The 17,133-nt window shown below is 35.0% G+C and overlaps 1 protein-coding gene across 2 annotated transcripts in view; it reads right to left on the bottom strand.

The window, feature by feature from the left end:
• The window catches only part of GK5 (glycerol kinase 5), a 59,575-nt gene that overhangs the window by 21,963 nt on the left and 20,479 nt on the right, over positions 1 to 17,133 (bottom strand). For both annotated transcript variants that reach the window (XM_010952252.3, XM_045514696.2), the window contains exons 5-11: positions 12,900 to 13,031; positions 7,761 to 7,836; positions 7,145 to 7,206; positions 6,990 to 7,063; positions 6,722 to 6,782; positions 5,104 to 5,230; positions 3,925 to 4,029 (exon numbers count right to left, since the gene is read on the bottom strand). In XM_010952252.3, the coding sequence (XP_010950554.1) occupies positions 3,925 to 4,029; positions 5,104 to 5,230; positions 6,722 to 6,782; positions 6,990 to 7,063; positions 7,145 to 7,206; positions 7,761 to 7,836; positions 12,900 to 13,031 (637 nt within the window). The remainder of the gene's footprint in view (positions 1 to 3,924; positions 4,030 to 5,103; positions 5,231 to 6,721; positions 6,783 to 6,989; positions 7,064 to 7,144; positions 7,207 to 7,760; positions 7,837 to 12,899; positions 13,032 to 17,133) is intronic.

The following is a 17,133-nucleotide window of genomic DNA, read 5'->3' as shown; positions in this document are numbered from 1 at the left end:
ATTGCCTGGAGCCGGCAGATGTGACATGCAGTAGCAGTTAAAAGTGGTATCACTGGGGAAAAGGCATCCCCGGACCCATGTTACTGGAGGACTACAGAGATGGGAGCTGTCTCAGTTATAGAAAAGAAATAGGGCATTCTTTCAGTTCTTTAAATGGGTCATGTTCCTCCCTGCTCGGGGCCTTCCTCACTGGTCCTCTCTGAGTGGACTGCTCCTTGGCCAACAGCCTCCCCACCTATCCCACCACCCCTATTCTTCCTTCAGGGCTCCCCTGAAACATGACTTCTTTAAAGAAGCCCTTTTTGTCACTAGACAAAGCCCTTCCTTTAGAAAGAGATCACTGATTCTACTTCTTCCTGGCACTTAACACAAATCCTTAGTGTTAAGTAGTATATATCTGCTAATCCTTTGTTTTTTTCAATTATTCATTTAATAGATGTCTTTCTTGCTAGACTATAACCTCCTGCTAGACTTATGAGGGCCAGGAGTGTCTGTCTTACTCACTGGTGTCTCCTACCATGCATAGTTCCAGGCTTGTACTCAACACTCAGTTACTTGTTAGGTGAATAAAAGCTGGAAGACATAAAAATATTTCTAAGATTGAGACAGCAAAACAGAACAAAGAGTGAAGAGGAGCAGAAACAGACCAAATTAAAGGAAAAGCCTGTAGGGGACAGTTAACATAGGAGGCTCAGGGGTAAAAAAAAGAGAGAGAACTAGCCCGTGTGAAAAGGTTAAGAAAATAAATCTAAAAATCAGGATGAAATTGGTTTAAGAGAGCTTTTACGCCTGAGCCTGAGTTGTTCAACCCAGTAAAGAGGTGGAAGGAAGCCACCATTCAGAGCAGAGCAAGCCAGCATGTCACACACAGACAGAAAGGCTCAGATCACATATCTTCAAGGAAATGACAGTTACTCAGGCTCTCACTCACTGTGTTTCTCCTGAATGTAATTTAGTTATTTTCTTTAATATACTCACTAAAGTGAATTCTAAGAATATATTCAAATAAAGGTCGATTTTTTTTTAATTGAAGTAGAGTTGATTTACAATGTTGTGTTAGTTTCTGGTGTACAGCACAGTGATTCAGTTATATATATATATATATATATATATATTCTTTTTCATTATATGTTATTACAAGACATTGAATATAGTTACCTGTGCTATATAGTTGGACCTTATTGTTTATTTTATAAATAGTAGTGTATATCTGCTAATTCCAAAGTCCTAATTTATCCCACCCTGATCCTCCCCATTTGGTAACCATAACTTTGTTTTCTATGTCTGTGAGTCTGTTTCTGTTTTGTAAATAAGTTCATTTGTGTCATTTCTTAGATTCCACATATAAGTGATATCATATGATATTTCTTTCTCTGTCGGACTTACTTCACTTAATATGATAATTTCTAAGTCCAAAAACCGACTTTTTATATGGATTTCAGACAGATATATGACAGTAATGTTTAGTTCTGCCAATGACTGAAATTTTAAATTAAATAATTCAACCCAATTCTCTCTCACTCCAGTTAGACCAATGGTCCTAGTTCCTACCAGAGGTGAAATTAGCCTTCAGGAGGGACTTGTGCCTCTACCGGAAACTACATCACTTTTCTAGGTCAGGGTCAGTTAGCTTCATCTCCCAGGAAAGAGTTTTCATCATTTGAGAGTCACAGTGAGTGAGCCTCAACTCAGCAAAGCAGTGGAAGTGATTTTCACTGATACTGTATATATGATGTCATATGAAACTTGGGAATGGTTTTTTTTTAATGATGATGTGAAATTATTCTGTTTTTTCTTTGTGTCTTTTGAGAAGGAATAAAATTAATAAAAGGTATCACTAAAAAAGAAGAAATATGCAACCTATATTTTCTACTTCTGATAATCTGGAGTTAACTAAAGATACAGGTCCAAAAAATTAAAAGTACATTTAAGGAAGAAGGGACTTTTAAGCGGTAAAAAGCTTCCAAATAACCATTTTTTGAAATAAGTAATCTTAAGCTTATAATGCGGGTGCAGGCTTATAGACAAAGAGAAAGAAAGGAAGAAAGGAAGAAAGGAAGAAATGGATTGGCATTTGCCAGTGGAATTACTTTGTCTTTAAACAAATCAGCTTAGTTCATATTAGCAAAGTAGAAAGTCGACCCTCTCCATAATTTAATTATCAGAAATAATGACTGTTAATACTTTGGTATGTAACATTACACAGCTCATGCATGAAATACGGCTATGTAATATACAGGCTGTTCATTATTCACAATAGCCACAAAGTGGAAATAACCCAGATGTCCATCAACTGATGAATGGATAAATAAACTGTAGTATGTCTGTATAATGGGAAATTATTCAGCAACAAAAAGAAATGAAGTACTGATATACACTACAATGTGGGTGAACCTTGAAAACAGTTTGCTGAAATGAGAGAAGCCAGTTACAAAAGACCATATATTGTTTGATTCCATCTATAAGAAACTGTCCAGAATAGGCAAATCCATAGATGGAAAGCAGACTAACGGTAGCTTAGGGGTGGTGGAGAGAAGAGTCCCTGCCAGTGGGTATGATGGTTTCTTTTAAGGAGAAACAAAAATTTTCTAAAATTAGATTGTGGTGATGGCTGCACAACCCTGTGAAACTACTTAAAAATACTAAATTTTACCCTTTAAATAAGAGAGTTATATGGCATGTGAATTATATTTCAATAAAGCTTTTTGTAAAAAAGCAAAATTAAACAAGCTATTCTTCCACTGCAGCAACTGTGGTTGCAGTAAGACAGGCAACACTGTTATCTGTCACTGTACAATGTTCCACTATACGGATGCACTGACATTTACTCACTTAATGCTCTATTATGAGACAGGAACTTATTTCCAATGGCCATATTGAACACCTATATACGAACATGCCTTTTGCATGCCTTTATGATTACTTTCTCAGGAAACAAAGAATAGACCTGAGGGCCAAGGGTTTGCATTCTACAAAATAACACATGTTGTCTAACTGCCCTCCAAAGAGGCCATACTAATTAACATTCATCTCAATGGAAAACAAGATTTTCTCTCTACATGCCCACCAGTGGTGAGCATCATTAAACTAACTGATCTCTGACAAGGACAGGTGACATCAGTTTTAAAATGTGTATTTTTTGAATATTTCTTTGATTATTGAATTTGAAGCATATTTTTTTCTCAGCAAAATAGTGTAACATTTTTTACTCATTAATTGCCTGATACCACTATGATTTTCTCCTATATTCATACTGTTAAGGATTTTCACACTATGACTTTGTAATATCAATGTCTATAGAGACCTGGAGGGGAGGTTATAGCTCAAGGGGTAGAGCACATGCTTAGCATGCATGAGGTCCTGGGTTCAATCCCCAGTACCTCCTCTAGACATAAATAAATAAATAAACCTAATCCCCTCCCCACCAAGATAAACAAAAACAAACAAACAAAAAAAGTTGTCAACCTAGAATACTATATCAAGTTAAAATATCTTCAAAAACAAATGAAATAAAGACTTAAAAAAATTTTCCATAGAGACCTATAGACAGATAATTCAAATGTTAATAGTCATTTGATTTATAAAATACCTATTTTTCTGTCCTTTATCCATTTTGGGAGTCATCCTTATTAATTTTTCTAACATGGCTTCACCAGTTTCTCTTTTAACTTTGCTACAGCATCTCCCTCCCTACACATGCTAATATTTTAAATACTTACAGCTATTCTTTTTCTTTATAGTACCTGGCTTTAATGCCTAGCCTTTCACTATCTCAATGTCATAAAAATAACATCTTATATTTTCTTCTAGCTTGTGCCATTTTATTTTGGTTTTCATCTGAATGATCTGTTCATTCCCTGCTTATCTGTGATCCTGTGTGATTCTTGAGTCTGGCCTGTGAAATCTGTTTAAAGGACGACTTACCTAAGTGTTGAGCCCATTCTATGGCAGTGCCAGTGTCTCCTGCGTTGCTTTCAGCTAAGCATACAACTTCTTGCCCAATCTTCCACCCAATTAATGGATAAAAGCCTTAAAAACAAATAAACAATATAAGTCATATGGTAAATAGCAAATTCATTACAGAGACGTCTATGATGGAACAATTTGTAGCAACATGGCTCTAAGGTCACGCTGCCTGAGTTCTCATCCCAGCCCTACCACGTTTCTAGCTGTGTTCTTATAGGTTTCTAACCTCTTAGCCTGTTTCCTCAACTGTAAAAAAATAAAAATTAAAAAAAAAAAAAAGAGAGAGAGAGAGCTCCTGTAAGAATAAACTGAATTAATACATAAAAAGAACTTAGTGCAGTGCCTGGCATATAATATGAATAATAAATATTAGCTTTTATTAGCTATAAGCATATCTATGTCTCTACAAACAAAGAAACTATTTTAATTGAGAAATTAAAGGTTATTATGAGATTGATTTTCTAGAGAACTAACTATGCTATTGCATTATCTGTAGTTTCTAAACAGTTCCTAAATAGAAACAATGATGAACATTTTCTAGCTTCCATTTTCCTACTTAGGTAAAAAGGAAGAACTTTAGGAGGGATGACAGGTAGGAAAAAAATTTAAAAAGATTTAGTAGCCATGTTAGGGGACCAGGGCTCAGACGGAGAGCCTCCAGCCCTCCTGGGTGTAGTTACACAATCTAAATTTCCTGGTTTGTACATTACAGGATTTCCTCTATTAGGGAGAGCAAATTCCAAGCAATTGTCATTAAAACTCTAAATTGCATGGATCACTAGTTGAGAAGTACCACCCCTAAAAAAATTCACAAAAAGAAGAATAATTTATAACACATAAAATAAATTTTAGAGGCCCAGAAAGATATTCTAAATAAATATAGCAAGTATTATAGGTAAATATTTGGAAAGCTGATCAAAATAGCCTAACCTTTCTGAATTTTTCTATAAAATCTTTCTCATTTTTTAAATGCTTTTAATTTAAAGAAAAAAAGGAAATGGCGATTGACTGTCTCTAAGAATAATAATGAAAACTGTTAGAATATTCTTAATATAAAATGGGAAAATAGTGTCACAAAAGTTAAATGTGAAAAAAAGTGTTATTTTATAATAAGTAGGACAAATTCTAACTACTTACCTCCAACACTCTGCTGAGGGTTACTTCCAGTATTAATATCCAAAAATGTCCCAGTTCCCATGGTTAACTTCACGTCTCCTGTCTGAAAGCAGCATTCTCCAAACATGGCTGATTGCTGGTCAGCAACCTGCCAAAAACATTCAAATAAAACCTTTGGGCCCTTAGCATAGTCCATTTCACTGTACCCCACTGTCTTACTTATTGTATTCTCATTGTTCAACATTTTCTTTCCTTTAAAAAAAAAAATCACTGGTGAGAACAGAGAGCAACAACTATACCATAGGAGTCTCTCCAGAACTAACATTATGTGGATAACTAACGTGTCTCTGGGATTTTTAACAGGGAACCCACTTCATGACTTTTAAGTATCATAATAATATTAGAAATAAAGGTTAGAATAAAATTTGTGCAAGAAAAAAAAAACAACTAAGATTATTCGTTTTCAACTTGTCAGCGCTTTCATTCATTATAATTTCATTCAAAATAACTGACCACACAAATTTCTTTTAATAAGAGTGATAAGTGTGTGATTAACTGTAAGTAGATGTAGGTTAAAACCATACATTTGCCAACCATACACTCTTGTTAAAAAATTGTAACATTTTGTTCATATAATTACATGTTATTAGCAGTATTTTAAGGACTAAAACTCATCTGAAGAACACTCTCTCACTAACCTATAATTCTTCCAGCCAAACCTTAAACTAAACCTGAGCCTACCCAGAGTTGAGTAAGACTGATCCTCTCCAGGAATTTGTAACATGGTAATTAAATTCCTCTCCCCTCACCTGACTTGTCCACCTACCGTGGTTGATCATCTATCTAGAGACAGATGCTCTACATCTCTTACACGAAATCAAAGGCAAGGTTTGAGTTTCTATTCAGCCTCTCAATCAGGTGGTAGAATCCATGGGATTCTCCAAGTTCTGACTCTCTCATTCAGCCAGACAGAAGTCTAATCAAGAAAGGAACCTCAAAAAACTAGAAACAGCAAATTTTTTACTCTCCCACAGATTCTCTACTGGCTAAGTAAATGCTGACTAAGGATTTTATATAATGCAAATACATTTCTTTTTTTTTTTTCTCGGCTAGGGGGCGGATTGGGTTTATGTATTTATTTTTTCATAGGAGGTACTGGGAGTTGAACCCAGAACCCTGTGTATGCTAAGCATGTGCTCTACCACTTAAGCTACATCCTCCCCTCTCAAAATATATTTCTTCTTGACTTTAATTGCCCCATCACAGTTTATCATTACACTATATCAAATATAAACTAAGCACTGGCCCTATCACTGTCTTTTGTCTCAAGTATAAACCATGCATTATTCAGAATACAACATGTTAAAAAAATTTAATGCAGTTTTCTGAAAAACAATATATAGAGAATTCAGAAAAGGTTATAAAGTATGTCCACAATAGAAGACTGGCCCAGTGGTCCCCTTTCCAGAATATAGAGAATGCTTCTGATTCTATCCAGGGCCCTTTAACTTGAAAAAAAAAAGAAAAGAAAAAAACTTTAACTTCATTCTGCAAGGATCTTTCGTGATCCTTAAATCTAATCCCAACTATGCATTTAGTTTACACTGTACAAGGAGAAACCCTCAAGTCTTCTACTTACCAAGGCCACTATTGGTATAGGCACACCAAATACCTCTTCATCCACTGATCCAAAATTGTAGCTTCAAATAAAATTGATGAAAAAGTAAGTTATAGCTCTAGAAATATAATCCTAAAGTTTAGCAAACTGTTTTCAGCATAGGCCAAAAAGTTACATAATGAACACATACATAGGCATTTCACAAATGTGATAAAATGCTTGTCCCCACAAAGACAAAGTGAATTCAGGGACAGTTTTGTTGGTTTCTATATCTGATTTTTATTTTTACCTCGTATCCCTCACGGGAGGCAGGAGAGAGAGCGGGATGGAAAGCAGGGAGGTGATGAACTTGCTCCAACACATCTGAGGAGAAAAACATGGCATCAGAATCCAAGCTAAATTACATAAAATTGGTGATTCAAAAAGAAAGAAAACAAAGTTTACCTCATATGGGTCGAAAAGTCCAGTTGTACTGGCATTTGAAAAATCCGTGGCAAATTCAGAACCTAAATTTACATTGGAAATGATCTATTTGTTATCAGGTAGCGTAAGCCAACGCCTGTCCCTAGTTTATAATCTTGACCCTTTGACTGCCCTCAAATTCATTCCAAAATGTGTATTTCCAGTGCCAAGTCTCCAAAGCAATTTCCCACTTAATCTTTCTGAACTTTAATACTTTACAGAAGAACTTTCATGTCCAGTGTCACACCATGATTCCCAGTTTAAAGACGAGGAAAGGGGCTCAGAGAAGCAATGTGATCACCTAAAGTGGCAGGCTTGGAACTGAACTCAAGTCTAACCACTCTTGAATTTAAGACTGTTCCTCAGTCTTATATTGGAGGTTTCATCGCAACTTTAAAATCACCTTTCTCTTCAACAAATCTGAAATTAATCTAGCTTTACTACAACATGAAGTTACTAGGGTACCAAAAAACAGTATGTCTGGGATAAGGGGGCGTGGGGCGGGGGGAAGAGTTTAAGACATCCACTTTTTTTACATGAATCATTTCTATCAGTTAAATTCCAGTTACTTGAGACAGATCTATCACACCATCTTTACCTTTTGTGAGCTTATGTAACAACCAGGTGTCAACAGTCCCAAAGCAGCAGTTGTCCTCTTCAATCGCCTTTTGCACCTTGAAAACACAACAGCACAAATTCAGTTCAAAAATGCTAAATTATTAAGTGCGTGATTACGTGTCAACCACTAAATACAATACAATCCCATTTTTAAATAAAAATTAATACATACATAGGGAAATAATTTCTAGAATTTACCCCAAACGGTTCTAGGCAATTACTACAGGGGATGAAAGGCTTTAGTTTTACACCAAGCATGTTCACTTTTGTGATGAAAAAAATGAAGTGTATCAGTTTTTTAGTTTAGATAAAAATATGTCTAAATATAAAAAGTTTAAAACAGAGGATGGCAGACTATGGCTCACAGGTCAAATCCAACACCAACGTTTTAAATTTTATAACGGTCAAAAGAAAAAAGAAAGGAAAAAGAATACTTTGTGACACATGAAGAGTATATAAAATTTAAATTTCTATGTCCTTAAGTAAAGGGTTATTGAAACACAAACACACATTTCTTTATGTATTACTTATCACTACTTTCATGCTAAAATGACAGAGTATTTGTGACAGAATCCTCATGACCTTCAAAGCCTAAAATGTTACTATCTGGCATATTGCAGAAAAATATTCCCAAAGGAAACAAACGAATGAGAACTTCTTTAAACTACCTAATAAAGAAATTGAAATGCTTGTAAAGGAATATTAACTTACAGGAAAACAATTCCCTAAATCATACTTTATCATCTCTCCAACTCTTATTTATCCTTCAAGACTAGCATTTCCTGGATACACCCAACCCAGCCCCCTATGGGTATCTTCCATACAGTCATTCTCGCAAAGCATCTTTACTTCCGTAAGCTCATTAAGAGCAGGAACTAGATTGCACTTATAACTCCAACACCTAGCAGGGATCCTGCTATATGAATAGCAGATGTTAAAAAAAAAAAAAAGCTTGTTATATAAATGAGGTATAAATGAGGTAAAAAGTTCAGCAAATGGAGACATTTAAGGTTAAATTATATTTTAATAGTAGAAAGGATCAATAAAATGAAAACAGATGACATGAGTTCCAAAAACAGGTCATTTGTACAGCAAGTATTTTACAGATGCCAAGTGTTATACCACTTAAATATAGAGTACTTAAAGCAGTATTAGTATTTCAAACTCTTCTTAAATTTAGAAATTATGATTCTAAAATTTGTTCCAGATTAAACAAAGGTTAATCCATATTTCAGCAAGTAGCAACAATGCTGCCAGGTAGTAAGTTCACTTGTTCTTTCAGAACCTACTTGAAAGTCAGGCCCTCTTGTGAAGCTAAGGGGACACATTGTAGACACCAGGGCTTTCTAAGGCAGGAGGACCAAGGGCAATCCTCCTCACGCTGGGTGAGGATTCCAAATGGCTATACCCTAGAAGAGGGTAAGCTAGAAGGATGGGCTCTTACAGGAACTGCAACTCAGCTTTGAATCATCTCAGTCATTAAACAGGATTTAGATAATCCTGGTGCCTAGAAGAATGGAAGAAACATACATAAATCCTATCCAGAGCAAGATATATTAAGGTTCTCATAATTTCTACACACAGTTTCACAAATACAATGTCTAATTCATACAGATACATACACACATACAAATAAGTAACCAGGTTCACCAAACTCATAAAGTTGTATACATTAAATGTGCACAGCATTTTGTATGGCAATAGTTATACCTCAATAAAGTGGTTTAAAATTTAAAAAAAATTAAATAACCACACATGGGAGGAAATAAGAGGCCATCGTGAAAAAACAACAAAAAAAGAAGAGACAGTCCACAAGGGTTACGGATATCAGAATGAATCATCATGGACTTTTAAAATACCATGCTAATTATGTGAAGAAGAAAAAAAATTCTAGAACTAAAAAATTAAGAACTTAGTGGATGGGTTTTAATAATAGCACATAAGACACAAATGAAGAGATAATAATAGATTTGGAAGACAGGTTAGAAAAAAACATCCAGAATAAAGTCCATAGAAACCAAAGAATGGAAAATATGTAAGACAGAGTGAGACACAAAAAAGATTGAGTCAGAAGATTTAACATACATGTAATCAGACTTTCAAAATGAAAGAAGATAAGGAGAATGGAGCAGAAATTACATTTGAAGATAATGGCTGAGAAATTTTCCAAATCAACAAAAGATAGCAAGCAATGAATTTAAGATGTCTTACAACCCAAGTAGGCTGTCATACCTAGATAATCGGTACAGAAAATGTGTCGGATAAAGTCAACATCCACTCATAAAAAGCCAGCAAACTAGGAAAAGTAGAGATTGTCCTCAATTTGATAAAGGATATCTAAAGAAAACCTACTACAAATTCATACTAAATAGTAAAATGCTGAAAGCTTTTGTTCCAAGATTAGGAATGAGAAAAAAATGTTTGCAGTCATCCCTTCCAGTCAATATATCCTGGAGGTCCTTGCCAATGCAAAGAAAAAGACATAGAAATAAAGTCATATTTCTACATCATACGTTATTGGGGAATTGCAAATTAAACCAATGAGATACTACTTCACACCTATTAGAATGACTAAAATCTAAAATACTGACATCAAATACTAGCCAGGATGTGAAGCAATCCCCATTAATTGTTGGTAGGAATGCAAAATAGTACAACCACTTTGGAAGACAATTTGGCAGTTTTGTACAAAGCTAAATACAGTCTGACTGTATGATCCAGCAATTGCATACAAAAGGATTTACCCAAATGAGCTGAAAATTTATATTCATACAAAAACCTGCACACAAATGTTTACCACAGCTTTATTCATAACTATAATATACTAATATATATATGATATGATATATATATCATATATATATTATACTAATATATGATACACAATAAGTTTATACTGTATAGCACAGGAAACTATATTCAATATCTTGTAGTTAACTTATGGTGAAAAAGAATATGAAAATGAATATATGTATGTTCCTATAAAAAAAATACTAATCAGTGATTAAAACAAAAAAAGAAATGAGCTATCAAGCTACAAAATGACATGGAGGAACCTTTAATGCACACTGTTAAGTGAAAGAAGGCAGTATGAAAAGGCTACATTCTGTACAATTCCAACTATATGACATCCTGGAAAAGGAAAAACTATAGACAGTGAAAAAAAAAAATCAGTGGTTGCCATAGGTTCAGGAGTAAGAGGAGAGGAATGCTAGTAAGTGAAGTGCAAGAGATTTTTAGGCAGTGAAACTATTGTGTATAATACTGTAATCACAGTCACATTATGTTAACAATACTTAATAATAACGTGTCAATATTGATTCATCAGGTGTAACAAATGTAGCATATTAATGCAAGATGTTAATAACAGGAAAACTGCATTGAGGGTAGAATATGGGAATTGTACTTTCTGCTCCATGTTTCTGTAAACCTAAAACTCCTCTAAAGTTAAAGTGTACTAATTTTTTTAATCGACAAAAGATGCATTCAGTTTGTCTGTATCTTCTTGAGTCAGTTTGAGTAGGTTGTGTATTTATAGGAAATTTTCCATTTTACCTAAGTTATCTAATTTGTTGGCCTATACTTGTTCATCATATTGCCTAATGTTTTTTACTTCTGTGAGGTTGAATTAAAGTTCTTTTATTCATAATTTTAGTTATTTGAGTCTTCTCTTTTTTCCCCCACTTTGTCAGTCTAGCTAATCTTTTCAAACCAACTTTTGGTTTTGTTGATTTTTTTCAACTATTTTTCTATTCTCTATTTCAGTAATTTTCAGTCAGTCTTTATATTTCTTTTCTGCTTGCTTTGGGTTTAGTTTGTTCATCTTTTCCCAGTGTCTTAAGGTAGAAAGTTAGGTTTGTTTTATTATAGTCTCTATATGTAATATGGTCTTGATCTGAATTTCCCTGAAAACACTACACTGTTGTTCAAGTTTTCTATTTCATTGTTGATCTCCTGTCTAGTCGTTCTATCCATTATTGAAAGTGGGTAACTAAAGTCTCCAACTAGCACTGTTGAATTTCCCATTCAGTTCTGTCAGTTTTTGCTTCCTGCAATTACGTTCTTATAATTATTATATATTTCTGATGGATTGACTTATTATAAAATGCCCCTCTTTAGTAATATTTTTTGTTGTTTTAAAGTCTATTTTGTCTGATATTAGCATAGCCACTTAGCTTATGGTTTCTATGATATATCTTTTCCATCCATTTACCTTTAACTAATTTATATTTTCTAATCTGAAGCATGTCTCCTATAAAAAGGCATATAGTTTGATTTTTTCATCCAGTCTAAAACCACAATGAGATATTACTACCTATCCACCAAAATGGCTAAAATTAGGAAGACTGATAATAACCATTATGATGATAAATGAAGCTATAAGTTCTCTCATTCACTGATGATGGGTATATAAATGATCAAAAACTGTAAAAAAAAAAAAAAAGAGTTTGCCATTATCTATTAAAGGTGAAAATATATACACACTCAAGCCTAAAAATTCCATTCCCATGTATAGATATTGCAGAAATGCATTTATATAGCATTATTTATAATGGCCCCAAACTGAAACAACTCAGATGTACATGAACAGGAAGTATAAAAGGATAAACTATGGTAAAATCATGTACTGAAGAGCAATGAAAATATAAGGAAATTAATTTACACACAATTTGGGCATATGTCACAAATATAATGTTAAGCAAAAGGAGTCAGACACAAAAGAGGAAGCACTGTATAATTCCACCTATATAAAGTTTTAATATATTCAGGCAAAGAAAGCTAAAGTACAGTGTTGAGGAATAAACACATAAACCATAAAAGTGGAAATAAAATGCAATACATATTGTCACAGTGTTGTAGTTCTTGATTCAAGTAGTCTTACACAGATGTTTGCTCCACAAAATATCACTGAATGGTACAGTTTGTTTTGTTCGCTTTTCTATGTGTGCTATGATTCACAATAAAAAGGTTAAAAGAAACAGAGTAAAGATTCCGTGTTTTCTATCTCAATGTGGTGGGCAGTTAATTTTCCCTCAGATAATCAAATTGCTATCTTATTCCTTCAATTTTTTTTCAGCCCCATAATCTAGATTCACACACACACACAGTCTTCCCTTACCTCAGTCAGGTTCTGCAAAATCCAGGCCAATCTCAAAGAAACATGCTGGGTTGTGAAAGTGAACAAACTGGCTGCTAAAAATCGTTTACTCCTAGTGAAAAAGTGCAGCACTCGGCAGGAACTGTGAATGAGCTATTTTAAAAAAATTTTTAGGAAAATGCATTTAATATATTAATTCCATACACTTGCAAACAAACCCAGTAACAAACAGAGTTTGTTTAACTACTTACAGAGTGTTCTCAGCACTTAAAGAAACCAAGTAAAGCAGTATTACCCTAAGCGGACAATTTACATTCTAATATATGAAATATAACACATCTACTATGAACTTCTTTAGCAAACACGAGGGCTCAAGTACTTATAAAAGTTTTTTTAAAATAACTATTTTCTACCCCTTTACCTATTTTTAACTACAGAAGTAAAGGGAGACAGTCAAGGGAGAAGGCTATTTTTCTATCAGAAATATATTTTAATCAAGTTAGCATTAGGCCAGAAGGGAAGTTTCCCTACACATTACATACTTAAAATTTGGGATGAATGATTTTATTTAATACTGCTTATATTTATCTAATGATCAAAGATGAAACATACAGTTTTAAATTTACTTCTTAGTATGCAAAATCTTTAATTGAAAAAAATAAACTTACACAGAAAATCAGCATTGAGTTTTAAGGTAAGACATACAAAAAAAACAAAACAAAAACAAGCAACAACCAAAAAAAAACCTTCACCCTGTCACCTAACTACAAGGATGCAGATGTAGAATTCAACTTCTGAAGTTGATTTTTTTCAAAACATTCATTTACAGAGATTTACCCACTTCTTGCATTTTTTTCTGTTATTCCCATCTCTCTCCAAAATAAATTGAAAGATTTTGGTTTATTTATTTAAAATAGTAATACAAATTTGTTTTCCTTTCACTTTTGGCATAATGCATCAATCAAGAAATGTGTAGACTCAGTTCTCTCTACATTTCAGTTTTGTCTTTTTTTTTTCTTGAACAATGAGCCTCACTTTAATTTTTTTCCCACCTTTTTGTTTTCCTTTTGGGTGAGAACATTTAAGTTCTACTCTCTTAGCAAATTTCAGTTATACAATATAGTATTATCAACTACAGTCACCATATTACACATGAGATCCTCAGACTTTATTCATCATATAACTGAAACTCTGCACCCTTTTAACTTCCTGTTCACCTCATTCAGTACTCAAAACTTCTGCACTTCCTTATATTTTATATTACTATGAAATATAGGACTTTTAAAAAGTACTTAAAGTGACTGCCCAGAAGCCTGATGTGCTATATGTCAAGAAACAGCTCAAACTGAAATGAGTTCTTCCTCCATAAGCAACTATACTTTTCTCTACAAAAACTTAGGACCCTTCAGGGATCTCCTGTAGAATGCAGATAACTTGTGGGGCTGGGAGGGGCGCACCAAAAGTCTTAAGAGTTCTAACACCTGCATTTTTAGTCAACATATGAACAATGAACCCATTTGTTCATATATTTAACAAATATTTATTGAGTACCTTCTATGTACCAATGCCTGTGCCAGGCCTGGGAAGACAGAATGAACAGTAGAGGCAGAATCCCTACCTTCCTGAAATTTACATTCTAGTGGGAAGAAACAGACAAATAAGTAATCAAATCAATAAATGAGATAACCTAAGAAGACACTGGTTGTAAAATAAACCACTATCTAATGTACCACCAAAAAAGAAAAAAATCCTGCCACTTTAATTATGACATAATGTTAAGATATAATTTATGGTTAAAATGACCAAAAAAGAAAAACCAAAAACAAAACCCCCAAAACAAAACAAACAAAGAAATCCTGGTAATTAAAAATTCACCCTGGTTAGAAAATCATCCTTTTCAAAACTGGAAAAAATATATGTCTTATACATTGCTGGTGGGAATGCAAATGGCACAGCCTCTTTGGAAAAAAGCATGTCAGTTTCTTATAAAAATAAAACATGCAATTACCATATGACCTAGCAATTGTACTCTCAGGGTATTTATTCCAGAGACTTGAAAACTTATGCTCACATCAAAAATTCTGTACACAGATGTCCATAACAGCTTTATTTGTAACAGCCCCAAAACTGGAATTATTAGCACAGATGTCCTTCAACAGGCAGTACACCTGTACCACTGAATAGAACCTAGCAATAAAGAGAAAACAAGCCACTGATACATGTAACAACTTGGACTCTCCAGAGAATTATACTAATTGAAAAAAGCATATGCCAAAAGGTTTTGTGCTGCATGATTCCACAGATATAACATTTTTGAAATGAGAAGGATTTGCAATGGAGGACAGATTAGTGGTTGCAAGAAGCACGGGACGGGAGAGGGTGGTGAGGTACGCAGGAGAGAGGTGGCTGTGGTTATAAAAGAGCAACATGAGGGATCCCTGTAGTCCTGGACCTGTTCAGCCCCTTGACTGTGGTGATGGATACATGAACACAGGGAAAAACAAAAACTGTACAGAAACTAACACACACACAAACATGCAAAAAAGAAATGAGTGTAAGTAAAACTGGGGGAATCCGAATAAAACCCATTCACAATAATTAATAAAATATTCATGTCAACACTGACTTCTGCTGTAGTCCACTGGGAGAAACTGCAAAGGGCAGGAGGGATTTCTGTATTATTTCTTACAGCTGCAATGTGAATCTACAATGATCTCAATTAAAATTTCAATTAAAAATGTTGGTCTCAGAATCTGAAATTTGATGAGTGCTGTGAAAGAAATAAAGGACAGTAACAGAGACTGGATGGGGCGGGGCTACTTTAAATAAGATGGCAGAGAAGGGCTCCCACAGAGGAGGTGCCGTGGGAGCCAGGCCCAAGGGGTGAGAAGGATGCAGGCATGATGGCAGACAGAGCCCCATGCAGGTACCAGGCCTTCAGGTGAGAAAGGGCTTGAGTGCTGGCAAGGCTGAAGCCTAATCTTTAGCAGCTTCAGGGAGAAAAGGGTCCAGGAAGGGGTCAGAGCTGCAGATGGTGTCAAACCATGGTAAGAAGTTAGAATTTTTATGCTAAAAGCAAAGAGAAGCCTTAGCAACCATTAGGCAAGAATCAGAACAGCAGTCAGAGGAAGCTGGGTGCCTGGGGGGACTGGCAGGGAACAAGTGTGCCAGGAGACTGCCAGCATGCCTCAATGCTTCACCACTCTGCCTGGGGCTCGCCGGCGCAAACGGCCGGCCGCTGTGCGGCTCTGACACACACTCCCGAAACATTCCCCAGGGCCCCCATCAACAGACTGTAAGCATCTGGAAAAGGATGACTGACTACAGGATGGGGCTCCTTCACTGGCAGGACGGACTCTGGTACCGTGTGTGCTAACCTCTAAGAGTCTGTTTGTGTGCATTCTTCTCCTAAGAGAGGGCAAAACTTACATCATATACATGTTTGATATCAAGTAGAACAAGTGCTTTGAAGGTTCAGTTTTGGGCTTAAAGTCAGTTTTACCTCATGATTTGAGATTTGGGGCTTATACTGCAGAAAGAATTGTTTCCACCGTCACAATTTATTTTCAAAGGGATAAAAGTTGTAAGTTATCACTGACTAACTTAAGGAACATCTGCTGGATTGATCTATTAAAAACTAGAATTATGTATGAAAGTATAACACCACACATGGTAAATAGTATAATTGTAAATTATACCATTCAAAGTTCCCATTTCCAAAAAAAAAAAAAAAAGTTCCCATTTCCTTATAACCACTTTCAACTCCCTTAATGACTCTGTCTTCCCTGTAAACAGCATCTCTCAGGATCCAGCCTCACAAATTATTAAAGGTGCATTTTTATGTATTAAACAAAATTTAAAAAATCAATGTGGATGAGAGTATGGCAAATTTGTTTCACTCATGCATTACTGTCACAGTCTATAACATGTTCATGATTGTTTTCATGTAAAATTAATGTCTCCAAAGACTTACTAAGGAAAACTCATGTTCCAGACACTCTCCCATGCACCATCTGGTAGGGGACCCCTAGCTGAGAAGGCATTTAACTGTGTGGCATTAGAAGCATTAAAATAATCAATACGCAGTACTGATTATAAGAGCAAATGGTGCAGGTTTTACCACATGTGAGGGGCTGGCAAACTGTCTTACCCTCTGACTCAGTGATCTCACACTTAGGAACGAGATGCTGCTGCTGTCACCGTCACCAGCACCACCATCATCACTGGCTTACTACGTGCCAGGCGTCATGCTGAG

This window comes from Camelus bactrianus, chromosome 1 (genome assembly GCF_048773025.1).
Source record: "Camelus bactrianus isolate YW-2024 breed Bactrian camel chromosome 1, ASM4877302v1, whole genome shotgun sequence".
Taxonomy (NCBI): Eukaryota; Metazoa; Chordata; class Mammalia; order Artiodactyla; family Camelidae; genus Camelus; species Camelus bactrianus.
This window is presented reverse-complemented; position numbering and strand designations above follow the sequence as displayed.